The 15,407-nt window shown below is 36.6% G+C and overlaps 1 protein-coding gene across 12 annotated transcripts in view; it reads right to left on the bottom strand.

The window, feature by feature from the left end:
- Window positions 1–2,240: 2,240 nt before the first annotated feature.
- Window positions 2,241–15,407, bottom strand: part of CACNB4 (calcium voltage-gated channel auxiliary subunit beta 4) — a 268,744-nt gene continuing 255,577 nt past the window's right edge. For 5 of the 12 annotated variants that reach the window (XM_005573185.4, XM_005573186.4, XM_005573187.4 and 2 more), the window contains 2 exons: window positions 11,411–11,596; window positions 2,241–8,850 (listed from right to left, as the gene is read on the bottom strand). In XM_005573185.4, coding sequence (XP_005573242.1) covers window positions 8,590–8,850; window positions 11,411–11,596 — 447 coding nt within the window. In that variant the 3' untranslated portion in view covers window positions 2,241–8,589. The remainder of the gene's footprint in view (window positions 8,851–11,410; window positions 11,597–15,407) is intronic. The other 7 variants (XR_012421105.1, XR_012421106.1, XR_012421107.1 and 4 more) reach the window with 2 other exon arrangements.

Here is a 15,407-nt window from a genome sequence, read left to right on the forward strand (position 1 = left end):
CCGAGATTGAACCACTGCACTCCAGCCTGGGCTACAGAACGAGACTCTGTCTCAAAACTAAATAAATAAATAAATAAATAAATTTTTAAAAAGCCATCCTGGGCTGCATGCAGCCCACAGGCTGTGGGTTGGATAAACTCGATATAATTGAGTGGACACCCCCAGAGACCTTAGAAGAGGAGCTAACTGGCCTAAGAATAAGCCCTACATAAGACCAGTTCTAAAGAAGCTTAAAACCAAACCTTGAAAGGGCCAAACTAATTCACAATTGCCTGCCAAAATAAGTATAACATTCTTTAAAGGAATACAAGATCAAGTCATCAGCAATGTAAACTTTACATTGTACTAAATCCAATACAAAATCACTAGACGTGCAAGGAAACAGGAAAATGTGATCCATAATCAAAAGAAAATCACTCTACAGAAATACCCAGGCATGGGGACGTTAAGTGATTGCTGCAAGTTCACGGCTAGTTATTGCTGGATCAAGACTTTGAACCCAGACAAAGGTTAGATCCATACTCAAACCACTGTGCTAATCTTCATGTTGTATGAAAGTACAAATGAGATGTTTCTCTCCTTAGTCCATTTTATTATTGGAAATGTGCTGATGACAAGAGAAGTAGCTTCAGGCATGGCTGGTGGATGAGTTTCAAATTGTTGGCTGAAATACTTTGATAGTTGAGATAGCCTTATATAATACCTCTCCAATAACTGAGGTACTGTTCATTCAGTCAACATTTATTATATTCCAGGCATTGTTTTGTATGCTTCAGATAATTGCCTAGCTTAACAGTAACATATGAGTACTTTTTTTTTTTTTGAGACAGAGTTTCGCTCTTGTTGCCCAGGCTGGAGTGCATTGGTACGATCTCGGTTTACTGCAACCCCCGCCTCCCGGGTTCAAGCGATTCTGCTGCCTCATTCTCCCGAGTGGCTGAGATTACAGGCATGCGCCACCACACCCAGCTAATTTTGTATTTTTAGCAGAGACGGGGTTTCTCCACGTTGGTCAGGCTGGTCTCGAACTCGCGACCTCAGGTGATCCACCCACCTCGGCCTCCCAAAGTGCTGGGATTACGGGTGTGAGCCACTGTGCCCAGCCAAGAATTTTTCTTTAACATTTAAAATTTTTATTTAAAAATACATACTCATAGCCGGGTGCAGTGGAGGTGAAGGCAAAAGATACCAGTGAAGATGGATCCATTATGTAGGCTCACAATGATGGAGAAAAATAAGCTGAAATATCCAGTTGAGGGAAATGACTAATGCAACATAATTAAGAATTTAGGCCAGGCGTGGTGGCTCACGCCTGTAATCCCAGCACTTTGGGAGGCCGAGGCAGGCAGATCACCTGAAGTCGCGAGTTCGAGACCAGCCTGACCGACATGGAGAAACCCCGTCTCTGCTAAAAATACAAAATTAGCCAGGTGTGGTGGCGCATGCCTGTAATCCCAGCTACTCGGGAGGCTGAGGCAGGAGAATCACTTGAACCCAGGAGGCAGAGGTTGCAGTAAGCCGAGATCGCACCAGTGCACTCCAGCCTGGGCAACATGAGTGAAACTCCGTCTCAAAAAAAAGAAAGAAAGAAAAATTCTTTGAGAGAGAAGTTTCAATAAGCTTTGGTTTCTTCATTTGTATTTGTGTCTCATAATCCATCCCTTGCCTACTTTCCTGGGTGATCTAATGAATTAAATGTGATAATTGTGAAATAACTTGACTCTAATAAATCACTGTATAATCCTAATGTAGTGATAATAATCAACACAGTCCATATTTCTTTTGAATCTCCTATACAGTGCAATGACAGAAAAGTCAAATTCCAATCAAGTCTTTAAACATAGACAATTGCTCCGAATACATACTATGGAATTCTTATAGGTACAAGATAGCTTTGGAAATGTCTGATAACTGCAATATTAATCATTTTGGAGTGAATGACTTGTGAACAATACTTCATCTAGTATATTTTTCTATACTCAATCCTATTTTGCACATGTATTCTAATATATTTTATTTCACACGTGTGTGTATTTAACTTATAAACTCTTTCCTGATACAGTGCTTATTTTGTGATCACTCATAGCACCTGGCAGAGTATTCAGAAAATAGTCATTTGATTGAATCCATTTTTAGGATAAATGTTTAGACTTTTTTTTTTCCATAAAAGGGTACCTACTGATTTCCAGTATTTCTTCAATATATTTCTAGAATAATATAAAGGAGAGGTATAACGCTGGTTTCAGTGTTTTTTCATTTATTATATAAAAGAAAAAAAGTAATGCAGTTGTTTTGTACACATTTGAATTCCATAAAACAAATCCATAGAAATGAGGATACTCTATGCATGCACTCTGCATTTTCTTTGTTAAATGTTTTTATTCACAAAAATAACACCACATTTTTTTCTTTAAAGCCACTAAAGCAGAGGGAGAACAAAACATGCAGCACTGTACACATTTGCATAGTATATTTTACCCAGCATGCCTTGTAGAATGCTACACATACCTAGATAGGAAAAATAAAAGGGGACACATTATTAAAATAATTAAAATTTAAAGAAAGAAAAAAAATTATTTGACAAAGGCATTTTTTTATCCCACTTTGTCAATGGAGATATAGCAATAGCCTGGGATTTCAACAGCCCTCAGAATAGTAGGAAAAATCTTTTTATATCATTTTGCCATATTTCTGTTTTAGTATGTTTTATGTTAATACATTTATTTTTTATTCCCTCCCACCATCCCTACAAAAACACAGCTAATGGCTTTAAATTATGTTTCAAAGTAGTATTCAGTACAAAACAAACTAAAGAATCCCTAAGTAATATAATTCTTTGTGGTTGGGACATCTTTATTGATCTTTCTGACTTGAGGCTGTGAAAAATACGAAAATTTCAAACATGTCCAAAATTCAGAGGAGCCCTATGAGCTCACTTGCTGTGACTTTCTGCTGTTGTTATTGAAAGAGAAGAAATAAGAAGAGAAAATATAGTATGAGTGTTATCACAAAATAAAATTTAATAAACTTTATGGAAGGGAATAAAACAAAAGAAATTACATCCACAGATTGCAAGGCTATGAAATAAATTGCTGGAACAGTATCAAGCAGCAAGTTAAAAAGATGGTAGATGAAGTAAATCTGATAGAACTAATCGACATACTTTTCAAAAATATGACTGCCAAATTTAACAGTGGATTTTGTTAAGTTTGTGCTATAACAAATGTGCTTCTTTCTCCTCAATCTATTTTTATATTATTGGCAAAATATATATTTTATAATTTTGTACTGTACAATATGTTTTTGCTACATTATTTTTCTACTGCTAATGCAGATTATAAATAACAACATAGATTTATTTTGGCAATAAAATGCTTTCATTTTAATAACGTCCCAGAAAATATTGTAAGGCATATGAAAAATAGTATGCAACAATATAGCGTTAATGATCCCGCATCTTTAATACATCCCTTATGCATACAGAATTCACACCGATTTCAGTTAAAAGTGTGTGAAAGTGGCATGCAAGTAGGGCAAGAGTGGCCCCTACATAAATATAGACATAGCCATTTGTTGAGAAATTTAAGTGTTCAAAACATAACCAAGAACACTTACAAAGTATTGAAAAGCTAGAGGCCAGCCACTACTGGTTCTTAGTTCCCCTTTTAACTCCTTATAATTTTCAAATGAGGAAGTATCAGTGTATTCTCCCAAACCACTCTAAATTCATTAGTAACAATTTCTACCATCCTTCTGCAAACATTTTACATACATCATGAGAAACAAAAGAAAGTTTCATACATAACTAAGACTCCCCCAAACCAATTGCTACTCACTCTTAATTATACTTTGTTTATGGCAAGTAGAAGTTACAGCCCTTAGGATTATCTGATGAGAAACTTTCTAGTTTTCTCATAATGTCCCTCAATTACATGAAGCATTTAGAATTAATCATCTATAAGTAAAAAGAGATAGTTGCTATCAGAGGATGTATTTTAAGAAAGTCCATTTTAATAAAAGAAGAAATCTTTAAAAGTAATTTTTGAATGCTGTAGTTCTGGGTGCCCATATAAGCCAATTTTACTATTTTGACTAACTTGACTGCTTGAGTCAAAAAGAAGGTTATCCTTACTGTCTGTCTAACAGCTAACTGGATTGACTTGACTGGTTTGATCATGATTACCATTTTAAAGAAGAGGACTGTTTTGCCCCATAGACATAGCTTGAGGAAGTAAACTTAGTAAGAGTTATTTTAAATATTGACAGTATTTAAAGGTATGAGAAACTAATAAAACAGATTTTATTACATAATTTCCTATAAAGTTTTCATTCATATAGTCATTCAAGGATGAGTTTTATATAATTAAAAAAAAAACACAACATGCAACATTGTCATAAAAGACAAAGGCAGAAATATAAAAGGAATAAGGGGTACACAGCATTTATTTGAAACATTGATATGAAGTTTATTCCAATTACATGGGAGTCCAAGATAATGCATATCCTTACCCAGTAAATAGCTAAGTCATGCTCTGGGTCTCTGCAGAAGTCAAGGACCAACAAAATGTGGATTTGCAAACCAGCTGCTCTTAAACATAAAGTCTCTGGACTTCTACTCTCTTTTAGACTTAGAACTAGATATTATAACAAGTTGCACACAAAGGCAATTCCCTTGCAGTTTGTTTTGTTCCCTATGATGACTTACATGTTAAATTAACCTTGCCTCATGATAAACTGTGGCTCAATTCAAAGAAAACTTCACTAACGTGAAAGAAATGAAAGGGTGTCAAAGAGCATTTTGGAAACAGTTTAAAATCTAAAGGGAAGGCATATTTTAACACTCTATGCATTTAGTTTTGCAGCAAGGTTAGCCAGAATAGTGATAATTTTGATCACTACTTATTGACCAGTGTTTTTCCCTTTAAAGACAGATTGTCTTCTCTAGAGAAGAGGTAGTAAATATATCAGTACATAGGGTAATTTTTATAATGGTATTACATTTTTTAAGCAAATACCAAAATAAAACTGTGTAACTAAGAAAATATATACTAACATGCAAATTAAGGTTGCCAAGAAACATTCTTAATGGACATCCTGGGTCTTAACAACATTTTGTGATATGTTCATTTAAAGAGTTTAAATTTGCAAACCATCTTTTAGAATAATTTCCTTTTCTTACTTCCTTTCACTGCCTCCACTTCCTATTATGAATTTTAAGGCCCCCACACAAAAGACAAGTTCAAGTATGCAGGTATGAAAAGAGGTTAACATTCCAAAAATACATTTTGCAACAACAACAACAATTAAATAGCAGATTATTTAAAGGGAACAAATAATTGTCTCAGAATTTGTTTCACATTAATAAAATTCGTTTCATTAAAGACTAACTGCAATGACTTATATAGTCACAAAATTAAGACTCTTAGTAGGAAAGACCATCAGTCTAAATTGTGAACAATTTCAACCTTCTCTCCAATAGAACTGTATAAAGATAAGAGAGAATCATCACTTATAAACATTTCTAAGTGTTGCTTTAAATGTTAAACAAGATAATGTTGTTGGTTATAATATTAGAGTCACATTATACCCTTGAGAATTAACATCAGGATTGACAAATTGCATTCCTTTTTTTTTCCAGAACTACATTTCCACATTCTCACATGAGTCCATATTATTATATGTCTGTGACTGAAATTACAGAATTCTAGTATGTGGCTTGTACTGTAAGTTAAAACAGCCTCCAAACAGTAAAAGACTTGTTTCTCCTGCCTATAATCATTTGCTATCTTTAAATGAAATTAATTAAAAACAAAGTATTTATGGAATATGTATTTTTCAAAGGTGCTTGGTGTGCTTGGCAAAAATAAAACTTTTCATTTAGTATATATCTAGATTTTAAGTATCATTTACACAATAAACTCTTAAGTCTTTAAAAAAAATAAGATGTATATCCCCTTATCTGAGGAAGATAAACTTATTACAGAAGGAAGGGGAAAGAATATGTCAAATTAAAGTAAACATTTAAATATATCCATCAATAAAATATACATTATACCCTTTCCAAGATTGTCAGCTTTTGAGTAAGAATGCAAAGCAAAACAGGTATGGACATCTGACGGTAAATGATAGATTGGTTTTGTGCACAGATATTGAATGAGCCTCTCCTTATCGGCATGACATGGAAGACTAAAAACAAGGCTTTGAGAGGCCTTTAAAAACAAGTGACTTTTAAAAAGTTGAAAGAAGATGGTAATCTTGATGACTAGGAAATATATGTAAATGCTGTTACAGCTACCTGCCATAAAATGTAAATATCTTAAAGTAGTTAAATGACCAAATTGCTAATGCTACTACAGAAAAAGCTGAACAGCTGTCTAGTCTAAATTTATACACCTTGGTGCACTCTTTGCAATTAAATACTTTAATGCGCACAAACAAGAAACCAGTAAAGCATATAGAAAAATGTTTTGGCTAATGTTTTCTTTCTCATGCAAGTATGTGCTGTACATGTAATAAATATATTTTTGTTTGCTGGAAGATGCTCTTCTGTGTTCTAACAAAGTATTCAGTAATGGCAGGTTATATGTTTATTAAAGTGCCTAATGGATATAACTCTTTTAAAATGTCTTAACTGAAAGTTTTATAAGCTTCACTAGATGACAGAAGAATCTCACAAGCCAGTATCACATGTTAACTTTTAAAATTTACTAAGCCCATATTTTTTAATTGTACCAAATATTTGAAATGACTTACAGATTTATAGGTATCCTCATTATCAGCTAAACAGGTTTGTAATGGGGTACATATAGTGAACATAAAGGCAGGGGGGATGTGGTGAGGTTGTAATGGGGTTCAAGATATATATATAATTCATCAGTAATATGGAACTTCTTTCCATGGTCGAGAAGATTACTGAACTGGTGCATGCTTTGAGTACCTAAATATTGAAAGGCTTGGGGAGAAAAGAAGATACTATAAAATTAATTATCATCATTTTCAAAAATAGGCTTCATGACATGTACTAGCAGAAAAGGACTTTGATGGCTGGACTTATTGGAGTTTTAGAAAATGCATGCACTGTGGACATTTAGAAACAAGAGCAATTTTTTAAAAGATATTTATGTAAAAAGGGTCAATTTCAATAATTTCTTGGATCATAGTGAATCTAAGGCTTCCTTGATAATATAAAACATAGGTCACCAATTCCATAATTATAGCCACTGGAAAAACGGTGAAGACTTAATAAGATGAAGAGGAGTGTTCATTAGAAATAAGGCAGCTCAATCTCCAAATTCTTTATAATTTTCTGCATTAAAATGCTATAATTTTAGTCAACAAATATTTCTGAATCTATGAGTTTATTTTTTGGTGCAAGCTTTCAAAATCATTTGTTTCAACCTTTTTCAATTAGTCATTTTGTAAAAACACCTCCTGAATATCAAAGTTGAGTGTGTCCACATAAAACAAAAATCCTTAGCATGATTTAAAGAATCTGCTGAAGGGCCAGAACATTCAGATATCCAAAGACAGAGACTGAAAGAAGCAATGGAAAGATACTCAATCTTGTTGGCGGGAAATACTGACCCTGCGTTTGTATTAAGAGAAATAGATGAATTCCCGTCTGGAAGTGCTTAGCATTACACTCAGGAGGATTGGTACCACATCCTTACTATCTGACTTTAGATTCCTGGATGTATGTAGTTGTGCTCAGATTGATTAAAGGGAGAACAACACCCCATTTTATATTTCACATAACCAGCTATGCTTGGGCTTCTCTTTACTATTCTCTCTTACTGCTGAAAACATTTTGAGGTTTTTTGCTTGTTTGTATTTGTTTTTGCCAACCTCAAATGAGCTAACAGTACTGACTAAACAAAAAGCAAAACACTTTGAATACAACAGCTGTGCCAGGAAAGAAATAAAAATATTAAAATCTGAGGAGACTATATAATTTCTGCATTAAGATTTCTGAGATTTTTTTTTTGGCACTATCAATACATTTGGTAAGTTTGAAAAGTCATTCTGGCAACATTAACATATATTAAAATGTTTATACACTCCAACTTTAAGTGTAAATTTAGCTTCCAGCAAATAAATACCAAAGCTGGATTTGGCTTCTATTGGTATTTCTATTTTCTTATTAGTTTTTTTTTTCCCAGATTTTTCAATTGATTACAACATGCTCAAGTAGACTTTCTAGTCAATTCACCCAAATTCCAACAGGAATTGGTTTATAAATTGGTTCCAACTGGAACTGGTCATTTGGAATTTCCAGCATGGGAAATTATTTTATATGTGCCTTGTAAGTACCCTAAATTACAAATTGATGTGTCTAAATCTATGAAGAAAACAAAATGTACTGTTATCATGTAAATGTTGCACTTAAAAATATCTATATGATCGGGCATCTAATATCCATCTAGACTCAAGGGCATAATGTAATTTTTTTTGCCCCTTACTTAGCATAAAATGACAGCAGCCCATTGGCACAGTAAATACTGTGCTATGTTAGCCAAGTTAAGATGATTGGTTTATCCTAGCACTGCTATGCAAATTGTCAACAGATGAATATTTTTTGTTTCATCAGACTCAAAGCCTATGTCGGGAGTCATGGCTATATCCCCCAGGTGATCCTCGGTTCCTATGGGGTTTGTAAGTGTCCTGGTATGAGTCAGGGTAATCTTCTTCCACAAGAGGGTAATGATCTCGGCTATGCTGAGAACTGGAAGACAAGCGGTTCCTACTCTTCCGAGCCCTTTCATTGTGATAATTTTCATCAGAGGTCATTAGACTTCGTCTTTCAATTGGAGAGTTCTCTGTGGAGTGGTTGCTGTGCCTCATTCGCTGACTCTAAAAATATCAGATAGTTCATTGATTAAATAATGTCAGCTTCATTCATCTAAACATGTAAATGTATGTAAAATCATAGGATCTGTACAATAAGATGCTAAATATCTGACTTAATAAGGCATTCTGATGCACCAATGGTCTGCTCAGAATATCTGGTCTTATTTATTTGGGACACAACATGAAAAGATGCCAGAGTGTTGATAGTTTATGAGTTTAATTCCACAGTGCTGAATGACTATGCTTCCTATTACAAATGTAGAATTGAAAGCTAACTGTTAAATGGAACTTAATATATTTAGGAAGGTCTAAATGGACTTACTCTATTGCATTTCTATTGCAAAAGTCCATTTCTATTGCAAAAATGAAAATTATTTTACTATTGGGAAATAAAGTTCAGAATAGCATTTATTATTTCTCTCCTGAATTGATATAATATTTCTCTTTCTAAAGTAACACAACTCACCTTGATCTAACTGAATATTCCTTATACCTTTTAAAACATTTTAATAAAATTATTATTTGTGCTGTTCATAAAATAAAGTGTTTCTGCATCCTACATTAATGTACTAATCTTTCCAAGGGTGTATACAATAATTATGAAGCCAGCTAATTGATACATTTATAAATGTATATTTAGTTGCTTCCTCAACTAAAATGTCCTGCAAAATAATCTTCCAATATAAACTAAATTCCTCTAATACCATTAATTGAATTTAGTATTTTAAGATACTTATTTGAAGGCTCAGAAAATATTATTTAACATTTTTCTTCACTATAAGAAAACATTTATCTACTTGTGTCTACCGGTTTAGGTAGGTCACATCAGTTAAGGCACAGGATCCTGGTGAAACCATGGGCTGACACATCTCATCTAAAGTACACTCAGATTCAGGCAGAAGGAAATTCATTTGACAAGTCACAGACTATGCCTTTAACCTCAGTCAGGTGCCTCACAATGAAGTGTCAATTGTTACTGGGAGAAGAAATAGGCCACAGAATAAAGGGCAATACATTAACTCATTAGTGAAACAGGGAGGGCCACTCTAGGTGGATGTCTTAGCAGTGATGAGTCAAGATTGTTGTATTCAATACGAAAGTGCAACACTGCATTTCCACCTACATTACAGAAGTGTATTGCTTCATGCATCTATTTCTCATTCCGTAATGTACAATTCAGAGCCAATCCAAACTAGTCAGCAGTAATGTACACTCAGATCAGCCCACAGGAAGTGAAACAAGGCATGAAATAGTCCCAATGTATGCACATGTGCTGTACATTACCATAGTACATTTTTCATGTTCATTTCTAGTTTCAAAAGCTATTCATTTGCATGGCAGTTTTTCTGCTTACAAAGATGCAATTTTGTAACAGAGTAATACAGCTATAATAGCATTTCAGAGAGTGCCATTTATCTCAGAGTTAACTCTGTATGATCGACAATTATGACTATCATTATAATCCATTAAAACAAAACTCATCATCATACAAGAGGGCTCAATTGACTACTTGTTCCTCAGTTTGCTGCAGGTTTGGCCACATTCCAGTAGCTACTTGATGAATGGTAAATAATAATTGATGTAGTAAGGCAGGCTCATTTTGTACCATAAGGTCTCTGGCTCCCTATCTCTACCTCTGAGTACAGCACCAGAACAGCAGAAGAGGGAACCTCTTGATCCTGTGTTCATCCCCAGCTTCCCTAAAAGACACGTGCCACAGCCACTTACAAAGGTGGGCCCCTGCACAGCCCCAAGAAAACTCAGGGATCAGTTACTGTTTCTGAACAGAGCAGCTCTACTTATATCCACACTGTCTTGTGCAAGGTAGAGAGCAGGCCTAGCAACCTGGGTGGGGCAGGATTAGTTAAGGGCAGTCGAAAGGCCTATCTGCATCTATATATCTTACTTAGCTATTGTGTAATCCTTGAGAAGTGGCATTAAGAAGTAATGAAGGGGCCAGGAGTGGTGGCTCATGATGGTAATTTCAACATTTTAGAGGGTCAGGGCGGGAAGACTGCTTGAAGCCAGGAGTTTGAGACCATCTTGGGCAACAAAGTGAGACACTGTCTCTACAGATTTTTTTTTTTTTTTAACTATCCACATGCGTGGTATGTGCCTGTAGTCCCAGCTATTTGGGAGGCTGAGGCAGCAGGACTGCATAAGCCCATGAGTCCAGGAACTTGAGGCTGCAGTGAGCTGTGATCATATCACTGCATTCCAGCCTGGACAACAGAGTGAGACTATGTCTCTAAAAAAAGTAATGGGCAGGTACATTGAGTAGGCATTAAGTTTCCCAGCAGAGTTTAGACACAGGAGGAGTTAATTTACCTAAGTAAAATCCATTATAAATTCACAGAGAGCAAAGTTCTCAGGAAATTGTCAGTCTCTGGGTAGTTTTCCCTAGGATAGATCATAATTAGATAATATTTAAGATTTTTAAATATAATGTGCACATAGTGTTCCCTCTTCAGATTAAGGATGACTCTAGTCTCCATTCTAATCAAGTTCCCATAGAATCTTACATGTAAGGTTGTAAAAAGCATGAGCGAAAAAGTGACAATACCTGTAACCCAGAAATTGCTGTGGGATATGGTGAGAGTGCCGTGGAGCCCAAATTCCTTCCCAGCAGTGGGGTCATGGGTGTGCTACTCGTCGTGTGGGTGGCACGCCAGTATGCCTCCAGGTACTCCCCTAGATGTTCACATGCATCCTCAAGCTGATTTTCATCCAATATAACATCAAACATTTCCTGTAGATGACAAGAAAATCCACTTTACTTCCATTTTAGGTTTTTAGGCAATGAAACCTAAAATTCCACTTAACACAGATAATAGCATTTTTAATAGCTATTCGCTAATATCACATTTGAGGTGCTATATGGGCCGTTTCTAAAGTTAGGGTCAAGTGAAGAGTTACACAGTATTCCATGAACAAATGTGGACATTAATATAAAAGTGAGAGTGTTCATTCAATATTTGGATCTTTCTTTCTTTCTTTTTTTTTTTTGAGACGGAGTCTCATTCTGTTGCCCAGGCTGAAGTGCGGTGGCATGATCTTGGCTCACTGCAACCTCTGCCCACTGGGTTCAGGCGATTCTCCTGCCTCAGCCTCCCGAGTAGCTAGGATTACAGGTGCCTGCCACTACACTCGGCTAATTTTTTTGTATTTTTTTAGTGGAGACAGGGTTTCACTATCTTGGCCAGGCTGGTCTTGAACTCCTGACCTCATGATCCACCCGCCTCAGCCTCCCAAAGTGCTGGGATTACAGGCATGAGCCACAGCGCCCGGCTGGATCTTTCATTATTTAGAAAGAAAAAGATAAAGTAAGTGTAAATGTGTTATAGGTAAAATATAATGAAAACCCGTGTGTATTCACATCTTTAGCCATATATTCCTATAGAGCTGCACTCTGCACGCTTCAGAATATGAGAGAAGCAAGTTTGTGGCACTGAGAAGGGAGTTCTAGACATGTTTTGGGCAATGACCACATCATTGGAATAAATATTTCTTCTCCTAAGGTAACTATGTTGAAGGGAATAACATTTACTTAGATAATTTTCAGAATGCTTGTGAAAATAACATTATATGTCTTAAGATAAAACACCAAGGAAAGAAAGTTTAGGATTAATAACAGAAAACCACATGGCAGTGGTTTGCTACCACAAGAGCATTTTGTGAAATGGTTAAAAAAGAACAAGGGGTGTTTAATTGGGGAAAGCAGGGGGTCACAAAAGAAGTATCTGCTGTCCATGTTTCGGACAGTAAGGCCATTGTTCAACATCTGGTCTGGACTTAGGAAGCTGTTCTGCCCCAGAGGAGCAGGGTGGCGCCCCCTGTCATTACAGTTTGGCTGGGAACACAGACAGGATATACCCCAGACATACACTCTTCAGAGGGAAATCAGAAAACTTTGGCATCACACAAAGAGAAAAGTCATTCCACAGGTAAGTGTTAGCACATCTCAACTTTCTTTTCTCTTCTCTTCTTTTCTTTTCTTTCAGAAAGAGTGTTGCTCTGTGGCCCAGGGTGGAGTGCACTGGAGCAAACACAACTCACTGCGGCCTGGAACACCTGGGCTCTAGCGATCCTCCCACCTCAGCTTCCTGAGTAGCTGGGACCACAGACATGCACCACTGCACCTGCCTAATTTTTTTAACTTTTTGTAGAGATAAGATCTCACCATGTTGCCCAGGCTGGCCTCAAACTCCTGGGCTCCAGTGATCCTCCTGCCTCGGCCTCCCAAAGTGCTGGGATTACAGACATGAGTCACCATGCCCGGCTCACATCTCAACTTTCAATAGAAGGATTGAAATGCCTTTCCCACCACCTTCATCTGCTTTTATGAACTCATTTTACCAAAATAAGAACCTCCCAGGAATGAATCAAAGACAGGGTCACTGCCATCGGCACTGATAAAGCTGGCTGAATTTAGGTTAATGGCAACTGGATGATGTGAAGTTCATGGTGTCTCAGCTCAGTCATTCTCTTCTGTGCTTAGAACAAGGACTCCTGAAGCAGAAGTCACCATGGAAACAATCTCTCTCCCAACATTTACTATTTAAATGTTTCATCACATCAATTTTTATGGAAAATTTTGGCCTTAAATTGGAAAGCCATTTGGGGTTCTTGGAACAGGACTAGGAAAAGAATAAGATGACTTCAGTCCAAATGGACTCATGTTTGAGAAGACTCAGCCAGTTCAACTCAGGTGGAAAATTACCCCCAACCAAGAACAGTTATTAGTAAATTTCAGATTTTTTTTTGCATATTTTATTCCTTCATAAAATATTTACTCAGTCCCTATTTTCTTCTAGGCACTGTGGGTATACAGTGGCAAGGAAAACAGGCAACATCTTATGCTCAAAAAGCATAAAGTGTGGAAGGAGAGGTAAGTATTAAAATCCATAATAATCTATGTCACGCTGGGACTTTAATTCAGAAAAAATAAAGAGACTGAGCCAGTTAACGTTTGGAGCTGCAGCATAAAGTTCTGGATTTAGAAGGAGGCTTGGAGAGATGTGTGAAAACTGAACTTACAAGAAAGGGGAAGTTATGAGTAAGCCAAAGAATGTTATCTGTAGAGGGACGAGAATAAAACAAAAAAAGAGAAGCAGAGGCACAATGGAAGAAAGAGACCATATAGCCATGAGGGCCAGGGAAAGCAGCTACTGCCTAGAGTTTCTGTCAACATACAGGCTTACAATAAATCCCGTTTTCCACTAAAGTAACCTAAGGGAATTCCTTGTCTCTTGCAATCAAAAGCCCCTCCCCCACTTGTGTAAACGTTCAGCAGTAACAAATATAGAATATCAGAACTGTCCATGATACTTTGACATAAATAGAAGCAGCGAGGTGCTGACTTGAGTGAGACAAGGACAGCTATACCCCAAAGAACATCCACAGACTCAGATGGCACAGGAGGAAGAAAGAGGAAACGAGGCAGCACCAGAACAAAGGACCAGTCTCTCGGTCATTCCAGGCTAAAGTGTGCTGCAAGTTCTACACTTTATGTGATCTGGAGTTGGTTGTTTATATCATTTTATTTATGTGAAACATAAAATTTAATTACATAGGTCTCATATAATATGGGTTTGATTAGTCTCAACAAGTCATTTTCTTGCTGTTTCTTAAAGTGTCAAACTGAAAAACCTTCCAAGGATACCTGGGCTGGATGGGTCCTGACATTCACAGCCAGGATTGCAAAGCCCAAGGAGGGTAAGCAGCACCTATGGCAGAATGTTATTTGTCACTGTTGTAGACATAGTGGCACATTTAATTACCCTAAGTTTAATAAAGCACTTCTCTTTGCCAATGAATGGATAGAATTTGTATGTATCAGCACATGGCTGTGTGCTTAAGCCTCCGTCATTTCTAGGAAACTGCTTTTGCACTGCTAAAAGACAGATATAGGTTGGAAGATGACTTGAAACTGCTTTTAGGCTTTCAAAAAACACAGAGAAAAGCAAATTTCTGCTTCTGAATGAATACTGACATATGTGGCTTATTTTCAATGAGGAAGAATTTCACAGCCTGTGTATCTGTGACAATTTTTCTCTTTAGCTGTTTAGGAAATAACACAGCTGAGTAGACCAGAGTGATAGAAACTCAGTATCAGGGGAAAACAATTTTTAAAAATCATACAAGAAATGCAAAGAGAAGCAACCCAATGAATTATGCAAACCAGCTTTGCCAATTTTTCATAAATTTAAAGGTTCAAGTGCAGTCAACTCCTTACTATGCAATACGTGGCCTGCAGCATGGGCTATGGATGCAGAGAGCTCCAAATCAGCAGAAGTCCCAGGCAGCGAACAGTTACCAACTCAGTGATACCATGCCCTTGGTGCAGCCCAAGAGAAGGGCATCGCTGAGCTGTTTTCAAAGCACGGCCACAGGGAACACCTCTGCCCTTCTATGATGGGATGTTCTCTTCAGCTGAGGTAGGCAGAATGGTGTGGCTGCCAAAGTAAATAAGTAGTGAATAGGAGAATCAAATCAACCATCAAAACATCAGGCACATTAGGCTCCCTTTCTGGATAAGCTCTTTCAAGAAAATTAAAAAA

The sequence above is a fragment of the Macaca fascicularis genome, chromosome 12 (assembly GCF_037993035.2).
Source record: "Macaca fascicularis isolate 582-1 chromosome 12, T2T-MFA8v1.1".
Lineage (NCBI taxonomy): Eukaryota > Metazoa > Chordata > Mammalia > Primates > Cercopithecidae > Macaca > Macaca fascicularis.